The sequence below is a fragment of the Piliocolobus tephrosceles genome, chromosome 21 (assembly GCF_002776525.5).
Source record: "Piliocolobus tephrosceles isolate RC106 chromosome 21, ASM277652v3, whole genome shotgun sequence".
NCBI lineage: Eukaryota > Metazoa > Chordata > Mammalia > Primates > Cercopithecidae > Piliocolobus > Piliocolobus tephrosceles.
Genome location: NC_045454.1, coordinates 12,386,315 through 12,406,151, shown reverse-complemented (window position 1 = coordinate 12,406,151; position 19,837 = coordinate 12,386,315). Strand labels below are relative to the sequence as shown.

The 19,837-nt window shown below is 50.2% G+C and overlaps 1 protein-coding gene and 1 pseudogene across 2 annotated transcripts in view; both read right to left on the bottom strand.

Moving 5' to 3' along the window:
• The window catches only part of OPA3 (outer mitochondrial membrane lipid metabolism regulator OPA3), a 55,903-nt gene that overhangs the window by 4,804 nt on the left and 31,262 nt on the right, over nucleotides 1-19,837 (bottom strand). The window contains exon 2 of one of the 2 annotated variants that reach the window (XM_023182360.2): nucleotides 17,229-18,286. The exons of the other annotated variant lie outside the window; for it this stretch is intronic. Within the exon in view, the coding sequence (XP_023038128.1) occupies nucleotides 17,889-18,286 (398 nt within the window). The 3' untranslated portion in view covers nucleotides 17,229-17,888. Of the gene's footprint in view, nucleotides 1-17,228; nucleotides 18,287-19,837 lie in introns of those variants that run through there. 2 annotated transcript variants of the gene reach the window in all.
• Nucleotides 4,343-5,388, bottom strand: LOC111519983 (annotated as a pseudogene).

The window sequence follows — 19,837 nt, the reverse complement described above, 5'->3', positions numbered from 1 at the left end:
TTCCTTTCCTGTTTTTTTCATTGCTCCTTTTTGTTACACCAGTGGGAGGTTTTGCTGACTTTTCAGAACTTATTTTTCCCCCTGATTTTCATAGTCTTTACTTAAAATTTGATTATAAAATGTCCAAACATACAGGGAAGTTTAGTGTCCATTGGGCTTTAAAATTATTTTATTTTTCTGGCCAGGCGTGGTGGCTCAAGCCTGTAATTCCAGCACTTTGGGAGGCCGAGACGGGCGGATCACGAGGTCAGGAGATCGAGACCATCCTGGCTAACACAGTGAAACCCCATCTCTACTAAAAAAAAAAAATACAAAAAAACTAGCCAGGTGAGGTGGCGGGCGCCTGTCCGTCCAGCTACTCGGGAGGCTGAGGCAGGAGAATGGCGTAAACCCGGGAGGCGGAGCTTGCAGTGAGCTGAGATCCAGCCACTGCACTCCAGCCTAGGCGACAGAGCGAGACTCTGTCTCAAAAAAAAAAAAAAAAAAAAAAAGGAATGGCCTTTTCCGGACATGTTGTTGGATCACCTGAATATGCACAGAGAAAAAAATAAACCTTAACATCTACCTCACATAATACACAAAAATTTATTCCACAGGGATTGTTGATCAAAATATGAGAGGCACAAATATAACACTTTTATTAAAAAAAAAAAAAAAAAGTAGGAGGCTGGGTGTACTGGCTCATGTCTATAAACTCTGTGCTTTGGGAGGCCAAGGTGGGAGGATTGCTTCAGAGAAGGAGTTCAAGACCATACTGGGCAACATGGTGAAACCCCATCTCTACAAAAAGTAAAAAAATTAGCCGGGTATGGTGGTGCACCTGCCACCATGCCAGGCTAATTAAAAAAAAAAATTTTATTAGAGATGGGGTTTCGTCATGTTGGTCAGGCTTGTCTCAAACTTCTTTTTTGTTTGTTGTTTTTTGAAATGTAGTCTCGCTGTGTCGCCCAGGCTGGAGTGCAGTGGTGCAACCTTGGCTAACTGCAACCTCCGCCTCCCAGCTACAAGGATCAGCAGGCTGAGCTACAAGGATCAAGGTACAAGCTACAAGGATCAAGCTACAAGCTACAAGGATCATTTAAGCCTGAGAGTTGAAGACTGTAGTGAGCTGTGATGGTGCCACTGCACTCAGGCCTGGACAATAGAGCAAGACTCTGTCTCAAAAAAAAAAAAGAACTTTCATTCTTCAAAAGACACCACCAAGAGAGGGAAAAGGCAAATCATAGACTGGAAGAAGCCATTTGCAATACATCAATCCGACAAAGAACTCAAATGCAGGACATACAGAGACGTCCTGCCAATCAAAAGGGGAAAGGTAGAGAACCCAGTGGAAAATTGATTGCAATACATCAATCCGACAAATAACTCAAATTCTGGACATACAGAGACCTCCTGCCAATCAAAAAATCAAAAGGGGAAAGGTAGAGAACCCTCCTGCCAATCAAAAGGGGAAAGGTAGAGAACCCAGTGGAAAAGGACTTGACTCACAAAAAGAGGACGGTATCTTTTTCTTTTTGAGATGGAGTTTTGCTCGTGTTGCCCAGGCTGGAGTACAGTGGCGTGATCTCGGCTCACTGCAACCTCCGCCCTCTGGTTTCAAGCAATTCTCCTGCCTCAGCCTCTCGAGTAGCTGGGACTACAGGCACGCACCACCATGCCCAGCTAATTTTTTGTATTTTTAGTAGAGACAGGGTTTCACCATGTTGGCCAGGATGGTCTCGATCTCTTGACCTCGTGATCCGCCTGCCTTGGCCTCCCAAAGTGCTGGGATTACAAGCGTGAGCCACCACACCTGGCCGGCTGGGCAGCTTCTTTTTTTTTTTTTCTTTGAGACGGAATCTCACTCTGTCACCCAGGCTGGAGTGCAGTGGCCGGATCTCAGTCCACTGCAAGCTCTGCCTCCCGGGTTTATGCCATTCTCCTGCCTCAGCCTCCCGAGTAGATGGGACTACAGGCACCCGCCACCTCACCCGGCTAGTTTTTTGTATTTTTTAATAGAGACGGGGTTTCACCGTGTTAGCCAGGATGGTCTTGATCTCCTGACCTCGTGATCCGCCCGTCTCGGCCTCCCAAAGTGCTGGGATTACAGGCTTGAGCCACCGCGCCCGGCCTGGCAGCTTCTTAAAAAGTTAAACATAGGCCAGGTACAGTGGCTTACACACCTGTATTCCCAGCACTCTGGGAGGCTACTTATCGCTTGAACCCAGGAGTTCAAGACCAACCTGGGCAACATGGTGAAACCCCTTCTCTACAAAAATACCACAGAATAATTTTAATATTTTCATTTTTTTCTGCCACGCTCAGCTAATTTTTGTATATTTTGTAGAGATGATGTCTCACTATGTTGCCCAGACTGGTCTCAAACTCCTGACCTCAAACTATCCACCCACTTCTGTCTCCCAAAGTGCTGGGATTACAGGCATGAACACTGCACCCAGTCAAAAAACACAAAAATTAGCCGGGCATGGTGGCGCATGCCTGTAGTCCCAACTACTGGACGGGGGTGGGGTTGAGGTTGCAGTGAGCAGAAAGTGTTTCACTGCACTCCAGCCTGGGCGACAGAGCCAGACCTTGTCTCAAAAAAAAAAAAAAAAAAAAAAGGAATGAGATATTCATGCAATAAAATGGACCATGCATTGTATGATTCCATTTATATGAAATGCTCAAATAATGCAATCTATTGAGGCAGAAATCTCTTGAGATCAGTGATTTCTAGGGGATGAAGGAAGGAGGAGAATGGAGAGTCACTGCAAATGAACGTGAGGGATCTTTTGGAGATGATGGAAATGTTCTGAAATTGGAATGTGGAGATGGTTGCATAACCATGTCAGTTTACTGAAAATCATCAAATCATACTCTTAAAATGAGTGAGTTCTGGCTGGGTGCAGTGGCTCATGCCTGTAATACCAGCACTTTGGGAGGACAAGGCAGGTGGATCACGAGGTCAGGAGATTGAGGCCATTGTGGCCAACATGGTGAAACCCCGTCTCTACTAAAAATACAAAAATCAGCCGGGTGTGGTGGTGGGCACCTGTAGTCCCAGCTACTCGGGAGGCTGAGGCAGAAGAATCGCTTGAACCCAGGAGGCAGAAGTTGCAGTGAGCTGAGATCATGCCACTGCACTCCAGCCTGGGTGCCAGAGCGAGACTCTGTCTCAAAAAAATTAAAAAATAAAAAATAAAAAAATAAAAGAAAACAAAGGGTGAGTTTCATGGTGTGTAGATTATACCTTGATAAAGCTGTTTAAAAAAACAAAACAGGCCAGGGCACGGTGGCTCATACCTGTAGTCCCAGCTACTTGGGAGGTTAAAGTGGGAAGATCGCTTGAGCCTGGGAGGTTGAGGCTGCAGTGGGCTGTGACTGCACCACTGCACTGCAGCCTGGGTGACTGAATCTCAGAAAAAAAAAAAGGCCAGGCGCGGCGTCTCACATGTGTAATCCCAGCACTTTGGAAGGCCAAAGCAGGCGGATCACCTGAGATCAGGTGGGCGTGGTGACGGGCACCTGTAATCCCAGCTACTTGGGAGGCTGAGGCAGGAGAATCACTTGAACTTGGGAGGTGGAGGTTGCAGTGAGCCACGATGGCGCCACTGCACTCCAGCCTGGGTGACAGAGAGAGACTCCATCTCAAAACACAAACAAGCAAAAAAGCCAGAACACCGGGGTCCAGGACCTCTCTCACTGGAATTGCCAATAACGTTCCGGAAGGGTGGAGGGGGGGGGGGGGGGGTGGGGTTCACAGTCTCTATGCTGGGCCCAAGTGGATCTCACCTAACTCAGAGACCTCAGGAATGAATGTCTGTATTTCTGAGGTTTTTGATTTTCCAGAATCTAAACCCCTCTGTTGGACTGGGGACACGCCACTGCTGTGAGTCCGAGTCAGGAACAGCCTGCAACAGAAACTGGAGAAACCCATGGCTTCCCCATATTGGGACTATTCTCCCACAACCAGAAGGCTGCCATATGATGTCACTGGGAACCCAGGCTCCTGGTTCAGCCCTACCCTCCTCATTACGGGGCTCTTAGCCACAAGCCCAAAAGATGCCTGCTGCCCCTCGGCACCACAGCCTCCTTCCAGGCAGGAGGTGGGGGCAGGGGGTGTCAGAGGAAGTGTATGTCTAATCTGTCACTTTTTATGGAAAAGCCACTGAATTTTACAGAACCCCCATGCCACACAGCCATCCTGTACTACAGGGGGGTCTGGGAGGTCCATTGTTCTTGGCTGGATACATAGTCACCCTTCATTTAATTGGGGCCTTGTGTAGCGGCTCAGGCTTGTAATCCCAGCACTATGGGAGGCCGAGGCAGGAGGATCATCCGAGTCCAGAAGTTTGAGACTAGCCTGGGCAACACAGGGAGACCTGGTCTCTACTAAAAAATAAAACAAAATAAATAAGATAAATTTTTTTGAAGGAAAATTTGTATTTTAATTATTTTTATGTACAGAAAACTCAATAGTGTACATTTAACCCAGTTTAGTGGCAAGTTCTTTAGCTTTTGCCTTTTCGAGCTTGGCGATAACGAGCCACAGACTTGGGACCCAGGACATTGCCGCCCCAGTGACGGTGGATCTCATCGTATCTGTTGTTGTCATTGGTCCTGATAACTTCCACTAGCTTAGCCAAAGTGCCTTTGTCTTCCGAGTTCACTTGTGTAAAGGCAAGAGTGGTCCAGGTCTTCCTGTGGACTACACGTCCCAGTCTGGCCTTCCCCTTGATAATGCAGTAAGGGACCCCCCCATTTTACGACACAGGGCAGGCAAGAAGACAACCAGCTCGATGGGATCCACGTCGTGTGCAGTCACCACCAGCTGAGCTTTCTTGTTCTCCACCAAGGTGGTGACAGTGTTAACTGCTGCTCGAAGGACAGGTGATCTCTTAGTGGGGACATCCCCTTTGCCAGCAGCTTTCTTCTCGGCCCGGGTCAACAGCCTCTGCTTCTTCTCTTGCTTTATCTCTGGTCTGTACTTGTGGGCCAGCTGAAGCAGCTGAGTAGCTGTCCGGCGGTCCAGGGCCTGGGTGAACTGGTTAATCACAGGAGGCACTTCCAGTCGCTTATAGAGGATGGCTCTCTGCCGCTGCAACCTGATAGAGCGAGGCCATTTCACAAAGCGGGTGAGGTCTCTTTTGGGCTGGATGTCCTGTCCAATGTCAAAATTCTTAGGACTTTTCTCAAACAGGGGATTCATCACTTTCTTGGCCTCCTGCTTTTTCACGATAGCAGGGGCCAGAGCCACCCTCTTTCCCTTGGCCTTCTTTCCTTTCGGCATCTTGGGCGGCGGGAGGAGCAAGATAAATTTTTTTTAGAGAAAGAGTCTCACTCTGCTAGCCAGGCTGGAGTGCAGTGGTGCAATGATGGCTCATTGAAGCCTCGACCTCCTGGGCTCAAGCAAACCTCCTGCCTCAGCCTCCTGAGTAGCTGGGACTATGGGCACGCACCACCACACCTGGCGCATTTTAAAACATGTTATAGAAACAGGGGCTCACTATGTTTCTCAGGCTAGTCTTGGACTCCTGGGCTCAAGCGATCCTCCCTCCTTGGCCTCCCAAAGTGCTGATATTACAGGTGTGAACCACCATACCTGGCCTGAACCTGAAATCTTGGGGAAGGCTTCAAGGATACAAAGAGACCCCTAGGACCCAGGTTAGGGTGTGGGGTAGGTCCAGGGCAGTGGTGGGGGGTGGTACCCATGGTGCTGACAGCCCTCTGACCTTGGAGTCCCCCAGTGTTTTGTGCTTGCTGCAACCCAACAGACAGACTCCTTGCTGAGAAGTGGCTGCCCAGCCAGGGACTATAGTTAGGTGCAGTTAGGTGTGGTCAGGGCACCAAGTTCTAGGAAAAATAAGCCAGCCAAGTGAAGTGGGTTACTTCCAGCCCTGGTCCATACAAGCCATGCTGTGATCCTCATGAAGACCATCCCCAGGCTGACCTTGAAATATACACACTGAAGATAGCAGAGTTGCAACAGCCTGAGTCCCTGAATGACTGTGTGGAGGAGGAGGGCTGCCCTGACAACCTGTTCCCAGCTAGTACAGCTGTGCATTGCTTAATGACAGGGACACAGTCTGAGAAAGGCATTGTTTGGTGATTTCGTCATTGTGCAAACGTCACAGAGTGGGCTTACAGAAACCTAGACAGTGTGGCCTGCTACACACCTAGGCTACATGGTCGAGCTTTCTGCTCCTAGGCCATAAACCTAAACGGCATGTGACTGTACTGAAAATCGCAGGGAGTTATAACACAGTGGTAAGTATTTACGTGTCTAGACACATCTAAACGTAGAAAAGGTAGAGTAAAAATACGCTATTATCATTTTACGAGACCACTGTTGTATATGCGGTTTGTTGTTGACAGAAACCTCATTATGTAGTACATTACTTCATTGTTTTGGTTTTTTTTTTTTTTTTTTGAGATGGAGTCTCGCTCTGTCACCAGGCTGGAGTGCGGTGACGCGATCCCGGCTCACTGCAACCTCCACCTCCCTGGTTCAAGCGATTCTCCTGCCCCTGCCTCCCAAGTAGCTGGGATTACAGGCACGCGCCACCAAGCCCAGCTAATTTTAGTATTTTTAGTAGAGACAGGTTTCACCATGTTGGCCAGGATGGTCTCGATCTCCTGACCTCGCAATCCACCCACCTTGGCTTCTCAAAGTGCTGGGATTACAGGTGTGAGCCACCGTGCCCGGCCCATGACTTCACTGTTTTATTTTGTTTGTTATTTATTTATTTATTTTTTTTGAGACGGAGTCTCGCTCTGTGGCCCGGGCTGGAGTGCAGTGGCCGGATCTCAGCTCACTGCAGGCTCTGCCTCCCGGGTTTACGCCATTCTCCTGCCTCAGCCTCCCGAGTAGCTGGGACTACAGGTGCCAGCCACCTCGCCCGGCTAGCTTTTTGTATTTTTTTTAGTAGAGACGGGGTTTCACCGTGTTAGCCAGGATGGTCTCGAACTCCTGACCTCGTGATCCGCCCGTCTCGGCCTCCCAAAGTGCTGGGATTACAGGCTTGAGCCACTGCGCCCGGCCTTATTTATTTATTTTTGAGACAGGGTCTCACTCTGTTGCCCAGGCTGGAGTGCAGTGGCAGAATCTCAGCTCACTGCAAGCTGCAACTCTCCGGCTCGAGCAGCCATCCCACCTCAGCCTCCTGAGTATCTGGGACTAGAGGAGCAAGCCACCACATGTGACTAACTTTTGTATTTTTGTAGAGATAACATCTCTGTATATTGCCCAGGGGCTTGTCTCAAACTCCTGTGCTCAAGCGATCCTCCAGCTTTGGCCTTCCTAAGTGCTGGGATTGCAAGCATGAGCTACCACGACTGGCCTATTTTTATTTTTAATTTAAATTTTTTTTTTTTTTTTGAGACAGAGTCTCGCTCTGTTGCCCAGGCTTGAGTGCAGTCATGCAATCTTGGCTCACTGCAACCTCCAACTTCTGGGTTTCAGTGATTCTGCTGCCTCAGCTCCCTGAGTACCTGGGATTACAGGCACACATCACCACGCCTAATTTTTGTATTTTTAGCAGAGGTGGAGTTTCACCATGTTGGTCAGGCCAGTCTCGAACTCCTGACCTCAAGTGATCTGCCCACCTTGGCCCCCCAAAGTACTGGGATTACAGGCGTGAGCCACTGTGCCCAGCTGTATTTTAATTTTTATGATTTATTTTTATTTGTAGAGGAGGAGTCTTGCTATGTTGCCCAGGCTGTTCTCCAACTCCTGAGCTCAAGCAATCCTCCTGCCTGAGCCTCCCAAACTGCTGGGATTACAGGTGTGAGCACTGCAACTGGCCGACGTTACTGTTTTAAGAGCAAGAAGGAAACTCCATTCACTCAGTATCATTACACATCTTGGGTCTCTGTTACAGAATCGGCATCTATAACTATAAACCTCTCAAGGTTCCTGCTGGTTTTCTTAGCCAGTGAGCTACCTGATATCCTTCTAGTAAGTTCTTTTTCTGCTTCAGTTAGCCCAGGAAGGTTCCTGTTGCTGGCAATGCAGAGTTATTTTGCAACTGTTTACTCTGTGCTAAGCAGCTTCCTAAGTGTTTTGCATGTATTGATTGATTCACTTTCATAATAACCTTACAAAGGAAGTTCTGTTATCAGGCACAAGATACCCAGTGACTGGCCTAAGCTCACCCTACTGAGGCAGAGCTAGGGACTGACTCCAGGCATTTTGGGATCAGAGCCCATGCCCTTCCCATGATGCTTCACTGCTCTCGAGACAAACGATCTAAGCCTAAAAAGACTGCACGCTCCATGCACGTTCATAGCAGCCCTATTCATAGCCACCACGCGGCGGAGACAACCCCGACGTTCAACAGAGGTATGAAGAAACAAATTGTGCTCTAGCCTTACAATGGACTATTATTCAGCCATAAAAAGGGATGATGGGGGCCAGGCGTGGTGGCTCACGCCTATAATCCCAGCACTTTGGGAGGGTGAGGCAGGCGGATCATCTGAGGTCGGGAGTTCGACAGCAGCGTGACCAACATGATGAAACACTGTCTCCAATAAAAATACAAAATTTGGCTGGGCGCAGTGGCTCACACCTGTAATCCCAGCATTTTGGGAGGCCAAGGCAGGCCGATCACCTGAGGTCAGGAGTTCGAGACCAGCTTGACCAACATAGAGAAACCTCGTCTCTACCAAAAATACAAAATTAGCTGGGCGTGGTGACACACGCCTGTGATCCCAGCTACTCAGGAGGTGAGGCAGAAGAATCGCTTGAACCTGGGAAGTGAGGTTGCAGTGAGCTGAGATCATGCCATTGCACTCCAGCCTGGGCAACAAGAGTGAAACTCTGTCTCTAAATAAATAAATACATAAATAAATAAAAATAGGAAATTAACCAGGCATGGTGGCGCATGCCTGTAATCCCAGCTACTTGGGAGGCTGAGGCAGGAGAATCACTTGAACCCGGGAGGCAGAGGTTGTGGTGAGCCAAGATCGTGCCATTGCACTCCAGCCTGGGCAACAAGAGGAAAATTCTATCTCAAAAAACCAAAAACAAACAAACAAACAAAAAAAAAACAAAAATTAGCCAGGTGTGGTGGCAGGCGCCCGTAATCCCAGCTACTTAGGAGGCTGAGGCAGGAGAATTACTTGAACCCGGGAGGCAGAGGTTGTAGTGAGCCGAGATGGCGCCACTGCACTCCAGCCTGGGTGACAGAGGGAGACTCCATCTCAAAAAAATAAATAAATAAATAAAGGAAATCAAGACAAGGCAGGATGGGAGTCTACTTCAAAATAGAGAAAAAAGGGGCTGGTTGTGGTGGCTCACACCTGCAATCCTAGCACTTTGGGAGCTGAGACGAGTGGATGGCATGAGCCCAGGAATTCATGACCAGCCTGGGCAACATAAAGAGATGCCCATCTCCATAAAAAATTGAGAAATTAGCTGAGTGTGGCTGTGGCACACCTATAGTCCCAGCTACTCTGGAGGATGGCATGGGAGGATTGCTTGAGCCTGGGAGGCTGAGGCTGCAGCAAGCTGTGATTATATCACTGCACTCCAGCCTGGGTGACAGAGCAAGACCCTGTCCAAAACACAACAAACAAACAAACAAAAAACAAAAACAAAACCAAAAAAACAACAAAACAAAAAACAGAGACTGAGCACAGTGGCTCACACCTGTAATCCCAGCTTAAAAGTCTCTTCCCAGAGTAAAATTTAGTCTTTACGCTGGCCCAACGTAGCCCACGTTATACAGGTTTGTATAACACATACATCATATGTACATGCTTTTCTTTCTTTTTTTTTTGAGACAGAGTCTTACTCTGTCACCCAGGCTGGAGTGCAGTGGTGCAATCTTGGCTCACTGCAACCTCTGCCTCCCGGGTTCAAGCGATTCTCCTGCCTCGGCCTCCCAAGTAGCTGGGACTACAGGCACCCGCCACCACACCTGGATAATTTTTTTGTATTTTTAGTAGAGACGTGGTTTCACCATGTTGCTCAGGCTGGTCTCGAATTCCTGAGATTAGGCAATCTTTCCACCTAGGCCTCCCTAAGTGCTGGGATTACAGGTGTGACAGGCCATGCTTTTCTTTAAGAAACAAAATAAAGGAGAATATAAAGTAACAAAGTTGGCCCGGCGTGGCGGCTCACGCCTGTAATCCCAGCACTTTGGGAGGCCAAGGTGGGCGGATCACGAGGTCAGGAGATTGAGACCATTCTGACTAACATGGTGAAACCCTGTGTCTACTGAAAATACAAAAATTTGCCAGGCATGGTGGCAGGCGCCTGTAGTTTCAGCTACTCGGGAGGCTGAGGCAGGAGAATGGCGTGAACTCGGGAGGCGGAGCTTGCAGCGAGCTGAGATTGCCCCACTGCACTCCAGCCTGGGCAACAGAGCGAGACTCTGTCTCAAAAAAGAAAGTAACAGTTGCCCATCACACATAAGAGCAATTATTATTCAGAGAAACTTATTCTAACAAGACATATAACATATAATGTATGATATTAACATATCAATGTGTTATAGAACACACATAATGGGTTTCATATGTTTATAATATATATTAAGTATATACAATGCACATATATCTGTAGTTATTCTTCATGAAATGGAATATAAGAAAATAGGAAATTTGAACTGTAAATATTAAGGGTAATTATTTAATGAAACTTTCATTCGAATGATATGTATATAAGCATAAGCATATACACTACATATAATATACGATTTATGTTACACATGACATAAAATACATATTTTATATTCACATATATGTGAATGTCACATAATACATGAATTGTACACTTTTTTTTTTTTTTTTTGAGGCAGAGTCTCGCTCTGTCGCCCGGACTGGAGTGCAGTGGCCAGATCTCAGCTCACTGCAAGCTCCGCCTCCCGGGTTCACGCCATTCTCCTACCTCAGCCTCCCGAGTAGCTGGGACTACAGGCACCCGCCACCTCGCCCGGCTAGTTTTTGTATTTTTAGTAGAGACGGGGTTTCACCGTGTTCGCCAGGATGGTCTCGATCTCCTGACCTCGTGATCCACCTGTCTCAGCCTCCCAAAGTGCTGGGATTACAGGCTTGAGCCACCGCGCCCGGCCGAATTGTACACTTTTAAAATACATAGAATTATACATTATTGTATAAATATGCACACGATGGATTATACAAACTCTGCTTTTTTTTTTTTGAGACAGGGTCTCACTTTGTCCCCCAGGCTGGAGTGCTGGGGCATGATCTCAGTTCACTGCAGCCTCAACCACCCGGATTCAAGCGATCCTCCTGCCTCAGCTCCCCAAGTAGCTGGGACTACAGGTGTGTGCCACCATGCCTGGCTAATTTTTTTTGCTTTGGTTTTTTTGAGACCAAGTCTTGCTCTGGCACCTGGGCTGGAGTGCAGTGGTGCAATCTTGGCTCACTGCAACGTCCACCTCCCAGGCTTAAGCAATTCTCCTATGTCAGCCTCCCAAGTAGCTGGGATTACAGACGTGCACCACCAAACCCAGCTAATGTTTGTATTCTTATTAGAGACGGGGTTTCACCATGTTGGCCAGGCTGGTCTCGAACTCCTGACTTCAAGTGATCCTCCCACCTCAGTCTTCCAAAGTACTGAGATTACAGGCGTGAGCCACCGCGCCTGGCCTAAAACTCTGCTTCTTATTGTGGCATGTGGCTGTAGATTGAGGTGGAGGTTCTGAGATCTGCATGCAGTGGGGGTTACTGCTGAGCGCTGGGGATATTTCCTGTGGGGAAGGAGGGAGGGAGGGAGGACTCCGCAGGGGGTAAGCTGAAGCCAGATGCGGTGGAAGCAGAGGCCTGAGTGATCCTGTAGGGGCTCCAGAGCTGGGATGACCTCCACAGTTGTGCCAATCAAGGCAAGGGGCAGCCTTTGCTTGCCTGGACCCCTCGCCCAGCCTCTCCCCTCGCTTATTCTATTCCAGGGGAGGGTAAACTTTTTCCGTAAAGGGCCAGAGAGTACAAGGGCCGTAGGATCTCTGTGCAAATACTCAGCTCTGTCACTGTACTGCAAAAGCAACCGCGGAAAACACGAAACGAATGAGCGCCTGGGTTCTTTATTTACAAAGACAGGTAGCAAGGGTCCCCTTGATTTGGCCCGAAGGCCTTGGTCAGCGAGCCACTGCTCTGACAGCCAGAACCTCTTGCTGTTCCAGGAACAGGCCAACGCCACATCTGTTCTAGGACTTTCACAGATACTCACAGCCCTCTATCTCCCTCCATCTGAAGCGCTGCCTCCTCCCTGCCCACCTGTCCAGATCGGCGGTGCCCATGAGTCCGGAACTCCTCCCCTGCCCCCCCATTCCTCTCAGTCCTCATCACCCCATGCTGGATTAGATCTTTCCCTTTTTTTTTTTTTTTTGAGACGGAGTCTCATTCTTGTTGCCCAGGCTGGAGTGCAATGGTGCAATCTTGGCTCACTGCAACCTCGGCCTCCCGGGTTCAAGCGATTCTCCTGCCTCAGCCTCCTGAGTAGCTGGGATTACAGGCATGTACCACCATGCCCTGCTAATTTTGTTTTTGTTTTTTTTTTTTTTTTTGAGACGGAGTCTTGCCCTGTCACCCAGGTTGGAGTGCTGTGGCCGGATCTCAGCTCACTGCAAGCTCCGCCTCCCGGGTTTATGGCATTCTCCTGCCTCAGCCTCCTGAGTAGCTGGGACTACAGGTGCACGCCACCATGCCTGGCTAATTTTTTGATTTTTAGTAGAGATGAGGTTTCACCATGTTGGTCAAGCTGGTCTTGAACTCCTGACCTCAGGTGATCCACCCGCCTTGGCCTCCCAAAGTGCTGGGATTACAGGCGTGAGCCACCGTGCCCAGCCCCAAGGACTTTTTAAATATGAAAAAAGAATGCATCAACTTGAAGACAATCAGCTTCATTTACAAATTTATTCTAACCCCTCTCCCCACATTGCAAGGTATACAGGATTTTAGCTAGTAGAGCACACGAGCAGTGAACCATCCTCTGGCCTCCTGCATTTTGAGAGGACGTTCTTTCCATTTCCACACACCCCGGCCACCCCTGGCACCGCAGTGGGGGAAGTAGATGGCCCTGCTGCCCACGAGGACTGGCTGCCTGTCACGGCAGGGCAGGACTGAGTACGAAGTCTCTGAGATGTGACAGCAGCACTCCATCCGGGTCAGGACGGCGCTGGGGTCAGGAATTGGAGCTCCTGCCTGTCTTCACATTCCCACCTCTGTTTTTGTGTGTGTGTGTGTGTGTGTGTGTGTGTGTGTGTGTGTGTGTGAGACAGAGTCTCACTCTGTCACCCAGGCTGGAGTGCAGTGGCGTGATCTCAGCTCACTGCAACCTCCGCCTCCTGGGTTCAAGCAATTCTCGTGCCTCAGCCTCACGAGTAGGTGGGATTCAGGAATGTGCCACCACGCCCGGCTAATTTTTGTAGTTTTATTAGAGATGGGGTTTCGCCATATTGGCCAGACTGGTCTCTATCTCCTGACATCATGTGATCCGTCCACCTCGGCCTCTCAAAGTGCTGAGATGACAGGCGTGAGCCACCATGCCCAGCCTGGGTCACTCCCAGTTTTTTTTTTTTTTTTTTTTTTTTTTTTGAGGCAGAGTCTCGCTCTTTTGCCTGGGCTGGAGTGCAGTGGCCCAGTGGCCGGATCTCAGCTCACTGCAAGCTCCACCTCCCGGGTTTACGCCATTCTCCAGCCTCAGCCTCCCGAGTAGCTGGGACTACAGGCGCCCGCCAACTCACCCGGCTAGTTTTTTGTATTTTTTAGTAGAGACGGGGTTTCACCGTGTTAGCCAGGATGATCTCGATCTCCTGACCTCGTGATCCACCCGTCTCGGCCTCCCAAAGTGCTGGGATTACAGGCTTGAGCCACCACGCCCGGCACTCCCAGTTTTAAACACAGCCCCACTCAGGACCCACTCGATCAGTTCCCTCTGCTCCAACTTCTCCCCCTCTTCCAGAAGGAACTGAAATGCTGTTTCACGTCAGGTGCGGTGGCTCACACCTGTAATCCCAGCACTTTGGGAGGCCGAGGCGGGTGGATTACCTGAGGTGAGGAGTTCAAGACCAGCCTGGGCAACCTGGTGAAACCCCATCTCCACTAAAATACAAAAATTAGCCAGCCGTGGGTGGTGGGCGCATGTAATCCCAGCTACTTTGGAGGCTGAGGCGGGATAATTGGTTGAGCCTGGCAGGTGGAAGCTGCAGTGAGCCGAGATCGCAGCACTGCACTCCAGCCTGGGTGACAGAGCTAGACTCTGTCTCCAAAAAAAAAAAAAAAAAAAAAAAAGAATAGAAAAGAACAGAACAGAAAAGAAAAGCTGTTTCAGAACCTGTTTCTTGGCTTTCTATCTGGGCAGATCTTGGTCTGGGCCATTTTTACCTCCTTAGAGAAGGGAGGTGAGGACGGAAGTGGGGGAAAGCCCGGCCCTCCCACTTTCACCTGCAGTTTTCCCGCAAGCAGGCCCAGGTGGAATGGTCGCTCCGTTTACACAATGCTATTGTCTCAGGTGTGATCCGGGGCTGCTCTGAGAGGGGATAGAGAGGGTCTCCCACTGTCAACACCACCTCTGGGATGGCCTGGGCCTCTGTGTAGAGATCGTCACCCCCGCAGCCTCTGCTCAGCCATTGCCTCTCCCTCCTCACTCTGCATTCAGGGTAATCCAAGCCACTCACTCTGCCTCTACTACTTCACTGCCCTGGGCAGTCAGCCCTTCATTGGCTGTGGCATTTCTGGCAAGTCCCTTTGCTGCTTACCCTTGGCCTTAGTTTCCCCACCTCATAGGGTGACTCTTGGGCCTCTCGCCATCAGAACCCTTCCCATCAGAGTTTATGTTAATAAGCTCTGCACCCATTGTGGAGATCCACATGATGGTTCTCAGATACAGCCTCAGGATGCCTTCATCACCTTGCGGCTCCTCTAATTAGGAGACAGCTACAGTCAGAAGGGCAGACTGCAGGCTAGTGGGAACCACCCGCCCCCCGCTTCAGTGGCAGATCCGGGAAGAGAAACCCAGTAGCAAAGGATGGTTCCTAGACTGTTCCTCTCAGCTAGCGGGAAGGCTAAATGGCCCGCAGGGTTGGCGGGAGTCCCAGGGTACTTTTTTTCTAAGAAAGGGTCTCTCTCTCATCCAGGCTGGAGTATAGTGGCGCAATCACAGCTTGCTGCACCCTCAACCTCCAGGGCTCACGTGATCCTCATGCCTCAGCCTCCCAAGTAGCTGGCACTACAGGCATGCACCACTGCACTTGGCTAATTTTTTTATTTTATTTTTGTAGAGATGGGTTCTCACTATGTTGCCCAGGCTGGTCTTCAGCTCCTGGGCTCAAAGAGATCCCTCCTGCCTTGGTCTCCCAAAGTGCCGAGATTACAGGTATGAGCCACTGCACCTGGACACCAGCATACTCTTGGGGTGAGGAGGAGTATGGGCTGAATGGCTTAAATGGTGGGCCCCCAACAGACAGGTCCACATACTAACCCCCAGGACCTGTACTTAAAACAGTTTATTTGGAAAAAGTGTTTTTTTAGATGTAATTAAGGGTCTTGAGGTGGGATCACCCTGAACTCAAGATGGGCCCTAAATACAATGACAGGTGTTCTGGTAAGTGACAAAACAGAAGAGGGAAAAGGCCATGTGAAGCCGGAGGCAGAGCCAAGGAAGGCCTGGAATCACCAGGAGCTGGAAGAGGGAGAGTGCCCCTGTCAGCACCTTGGTTTCAGACTTCTGGACTCCAGAACCGTGTGAATTAAATTCCTGTTAGACTGAAGCCATCAAGTTCACCACCCACTGGTGACCTGTTATGGCAGCCCCAGGAAATTAACCAAGGAGTTAAGGCCAACTGGTGGCCTAATTGGTAGGATGGGGGTGGGACTGGGGGCTATGGAGGCAGGAGGGTACCACTACATGAAGACGGGCTGTCGGGTCAGTCCAGAGGTCCGAGGAAAGAAAGCAAGAACACACAGGTTAGGAGACGCAGATGGAAGATGAAGGATGTGACAACTGAATCCGTGGGCTTGGATTCGACTGGGGCCCTGAAAAATGCTGAGCAAGGTGGGGAAGGCAAGAAAGGACAAGCCACACAGTACAAGCTCCAGGGGCTCGGAGGACAGGAAAATAGGGGGCTGAGGCAGAAGGACAGGCTGGATTAGCCCTAGTTAGGATCAAATTTCCCACCGTGGAAAGGGGGTTGGAGGACATTCACAGAAAAGATCCTGTAGCGCCATTCCAGTGGGTCGTGCCACAGACTCAAGGATGAGAGTGTTCTGTTGGAACAGTTCACTTGGGGCCGCAAGGGAAGGTACAATGATTCCATGGATTGACTGCAGGCCAGGACCTTTTGTGTTTGTTTGTTTTGAGACAGAATTTCGCTCTTGTTGCCCAGGCTGGAGTGCAATGGCACGATCTGGGCTCACCGCAACCTCCACCTCCCAGGTTCAGCAATTCTTCTGCCTCAGCCTCCCGAGTAGCCGAGATTACAGGCATGCGCCACCACGCCTGGCTAATTTTGTATTTTTTAGTAGAGACGGGATTTGTCATGTTGGTCAGGCTGGTCTCGAACTCCTGACCTCAGGTGATCCACCCATCTCAGCCTCCCAAAGTGCTGGGATTACAGGCGTGAGCCACTGCGCCCAGCCAGGGTTTTTTTTGGTTTGTTTTTTTAAGATGGAGTTTTGCTCGTTGCCCGGGCTGGGGTGCAATTGTGCAATCTCGGCTCACTACAACCTCTGCCTCCCGGGTTCAAGCAATTCTCCTGTCTCAGCCTTCCAAGTAGCTGGGATTACAGGTATATGCCACCACGCCCGGCTAATTTTTGTATTTTTAGTAGAGACAGGGTTTCATCATATTGGTCAGGCTGGTCTCAAACTCCCAACATCAAGTGACCCGCCCACCTTGGACTTCCAAACTGCTGGGATTACAGGCGTGAGCCACCGTGCCCGGCCAGGATTTTTTTTTTTTTTTTTTTTGAGACACAGTCTCACTCTGTCACCCAGGCTGGAATACAGTGGTACAATCTCAGCTCACTGCAACCTCCACCTTCCAAATTCAAGCAATTCTCCTGTCTCAGCCTCCCAAGTAGCTGGGATTACAGGCACCCACCACCACGCCTGGTTAACTTTTGGTTTTGAGACGGTGTCTTGCTCTGTCACCCAGGCTAGAGTGCAGTGGTGCCATCTCGGCTCACTGCAATCTCCACCTTGTGAGTTCAAGCGATTCTCCTGCCTCAGCCTCCCGAGTAGCTGGGATTACAAGTGCATCCTACCACACCTGGCTAATTTTTGTATTTTTAGTAGAGATGGGGTTTCACCATGTTGGCCAGGCTGGTCTGGAACTCCTGACCTCAAGTGATCTGGCCGCCTCAGCCTCCCCAGGTGCTGGGATTAGAGGTGTGAGCCATGTCTCCCAGTCACACCTTTGTTTTTTCTCCTAAAGACAGCAGTGATGCTCAGCTAGAGCTGACCTTAGAAGGTGACGGGGAGAAAAGGCCACTGCAACACACTGCATTTCCTTACAGAGGTCTGTACCGATTGACAAAAACAAGGGGGTGTTCCAGTGTAACAGATGAGTGTCCCAGTAACGGGTAACACTGATCGGGTAAACCCGGTGTGGGGGTAACAATAACACATTGATTCAGCTCAAGACCAGGTTCCATTTTTTCATTTGCCAGAGTGCCCGCGGTGTCCTGCTGGCTGGGACCTTGCAGGTCGTCCTGGTTTGGAGTGGGGGCTAGGGAGTGAAGGATGATGGAGGAGGCTATGTTGCAACGCTTCACCTGCTGGTACCAGTGGCAGGTAATTGCTGCTCTTATCAGCAGGGCTAACCAAATGCCAAGTTGCACCAAGATCCTGGTGGTTTCCACTGGGCCAGCACAGGCAGGGGTGGTGTGGGAAGAAGGCCACGTTAGGTACATAGGCCATGTCCAAATTCAGGGTCCAGCAAGCTCCTACTTCTTGGACGCAGACACTGCCTGGGACGCAGACCGGCCGGGGTTGCAGAGCTCAGCGCGCACCTCTTGCAGCTCTGTGCGCAGTTCCTCCAGGGCGCCCTGTGGCGGCGCCGCCTGCACCTGCGCCTGCAGCGCTTCTAGCGCCAGCGCCAGGTGGCCCACCTCGTCCCGCAGCGCGTTCCAGGCGGCGCGCTGCTCCTCCTCCTTGTGGCGCTGCTGTGCCTGGTGGCGCCAGTACTCCAGCACCAGGCAGCCGCCGCCCACGATGAAGATGGTGGCTTCGCCCAGCAGCTCCGCGCCCAGCTCGGCTGCCGCCTCCTCGTTCAGCGGCTTGATGACCGTGCCTCGGAAGCCCATGATGCGCATCTTGGTCCGCATCTCCACCCAGTGGTACACTGCGGGGGAAGACAGGGGTCAGGCTGCGCTCTGGGAGCCCCCTGCAAGCCCCACCCCTCTCACCCAGGGAATGCAGTCACCTAGCCTGGGTAACCCAGGGGTCTTTTAAAAGACCAGAATATTCTAGCGAGCAGCAAGGGATAAGAAACACTGCCCCAGAAAGGAGGTCCTCAGACTTGAGGGGCCACGCCCCAAGAGGGACACCAGGGACTTCCACAGCGCAAAGTTCATGGACGGTGTAAAGGTCCATTGCCAGATGCTTAGCTCCCTGTGTTCCTCCCTTAAGCCACCGCCAGCCAGGCTGCCCTGCCCTGGCACTGTCACCCCACCCACTTCCCAGGAGAAAGACCAACCCCCTTTCTTGCCTTATTTTCCCAAAGTGCAAAGTTGGGGCTGCAGATGGGTGGGGGGAATGGGGGCTCCTGGCTCCAAAGGGCAGCTTAAGGTGGCAATCGATGCTAAGTGCCTCTGAACACTTAGATACACTTGTAATAATCAATCAGTTTTGCAAGTCTGATGGCTCCAATCCTAGAATTTCATCAGCCCTGAAGGTGCAGCTAAGAGCTGCGAGCTCTTCACAGAGAGGATTTGGGCACATACCTTGGTGGGAGCTCAAGAGATGAGTGGTGCTGCTGGAACAAAAACTCCTTCCTTGCCTAGCTGCTTCTTTATGAAGGAAGATTCTCAGCACTTGAGTCTTTAAAACCAGTGCAGAATTGATGCTGCACCCTGACTCACTCCTGCAACAATTAATATTCATCCAAGGGCATATGAAACCACAGAGGGAACCCTTGTCTGGTGCTTTTGCAGACTCATTTGCAACATCTTCTTTTACTTTAAAGGTTTAGTAATTATTCATGAAAATGTATAAAACATGAACTCTTTTGTTGTTGTTGTTTTAGAGATGCAGTCTCGCTCTGTCGCCATGCTGGAGTGCAGTGGCACAGTCTTGGCTGACGGCAACCTCTGCCTCCCATGTTCAAGCAATTTCCCTGCCTCAGCCTCCGGAGTAGCTGGGACTACAGGCGTGCACCACCATGCCTGGCTAATTTTTTGTATTTTCAGTACAGAAGGGGTTTCACCATGGCCAGGCTGGTCTCGATCGTCTGACCTTGTGATCCACTCGCCTTGGCCTCTCAAAGTGCTGGGATTACAGCTGTGAGCCACTGCTCCCATCCAAAAGATGAACATTTTAAAGTAACTGCACTAATAATCTTTTTTTTTTTTTTTTTTTTTTTTTTGAGTTGGAGTCTCTCTCTGTCCCCCAGGCTGGAGTGCAGGGGCCGGATCTCAGCTCACTGCAAGCTCTGTCTCCGGGGTTTACGCCATTCTCCTGCCTCAGCCTCCCGAGTAGCTGGGACTACAGGCGCCCGCTACCTTGCCCGGCTAGTTTTTTGTATTTTTTAGTAGAGACGGGGTTTCACCGTGTTAGCCAGGATGGTCTCGATCTCCTGACCTCGTGATCTGCCCGTCTCGTCCTCCCAAAGTGCTGGGATTACAGGCTTGAGCCACCGTGCCCGGCCTAATAATTTCAAAAAAAAATTTTTTTT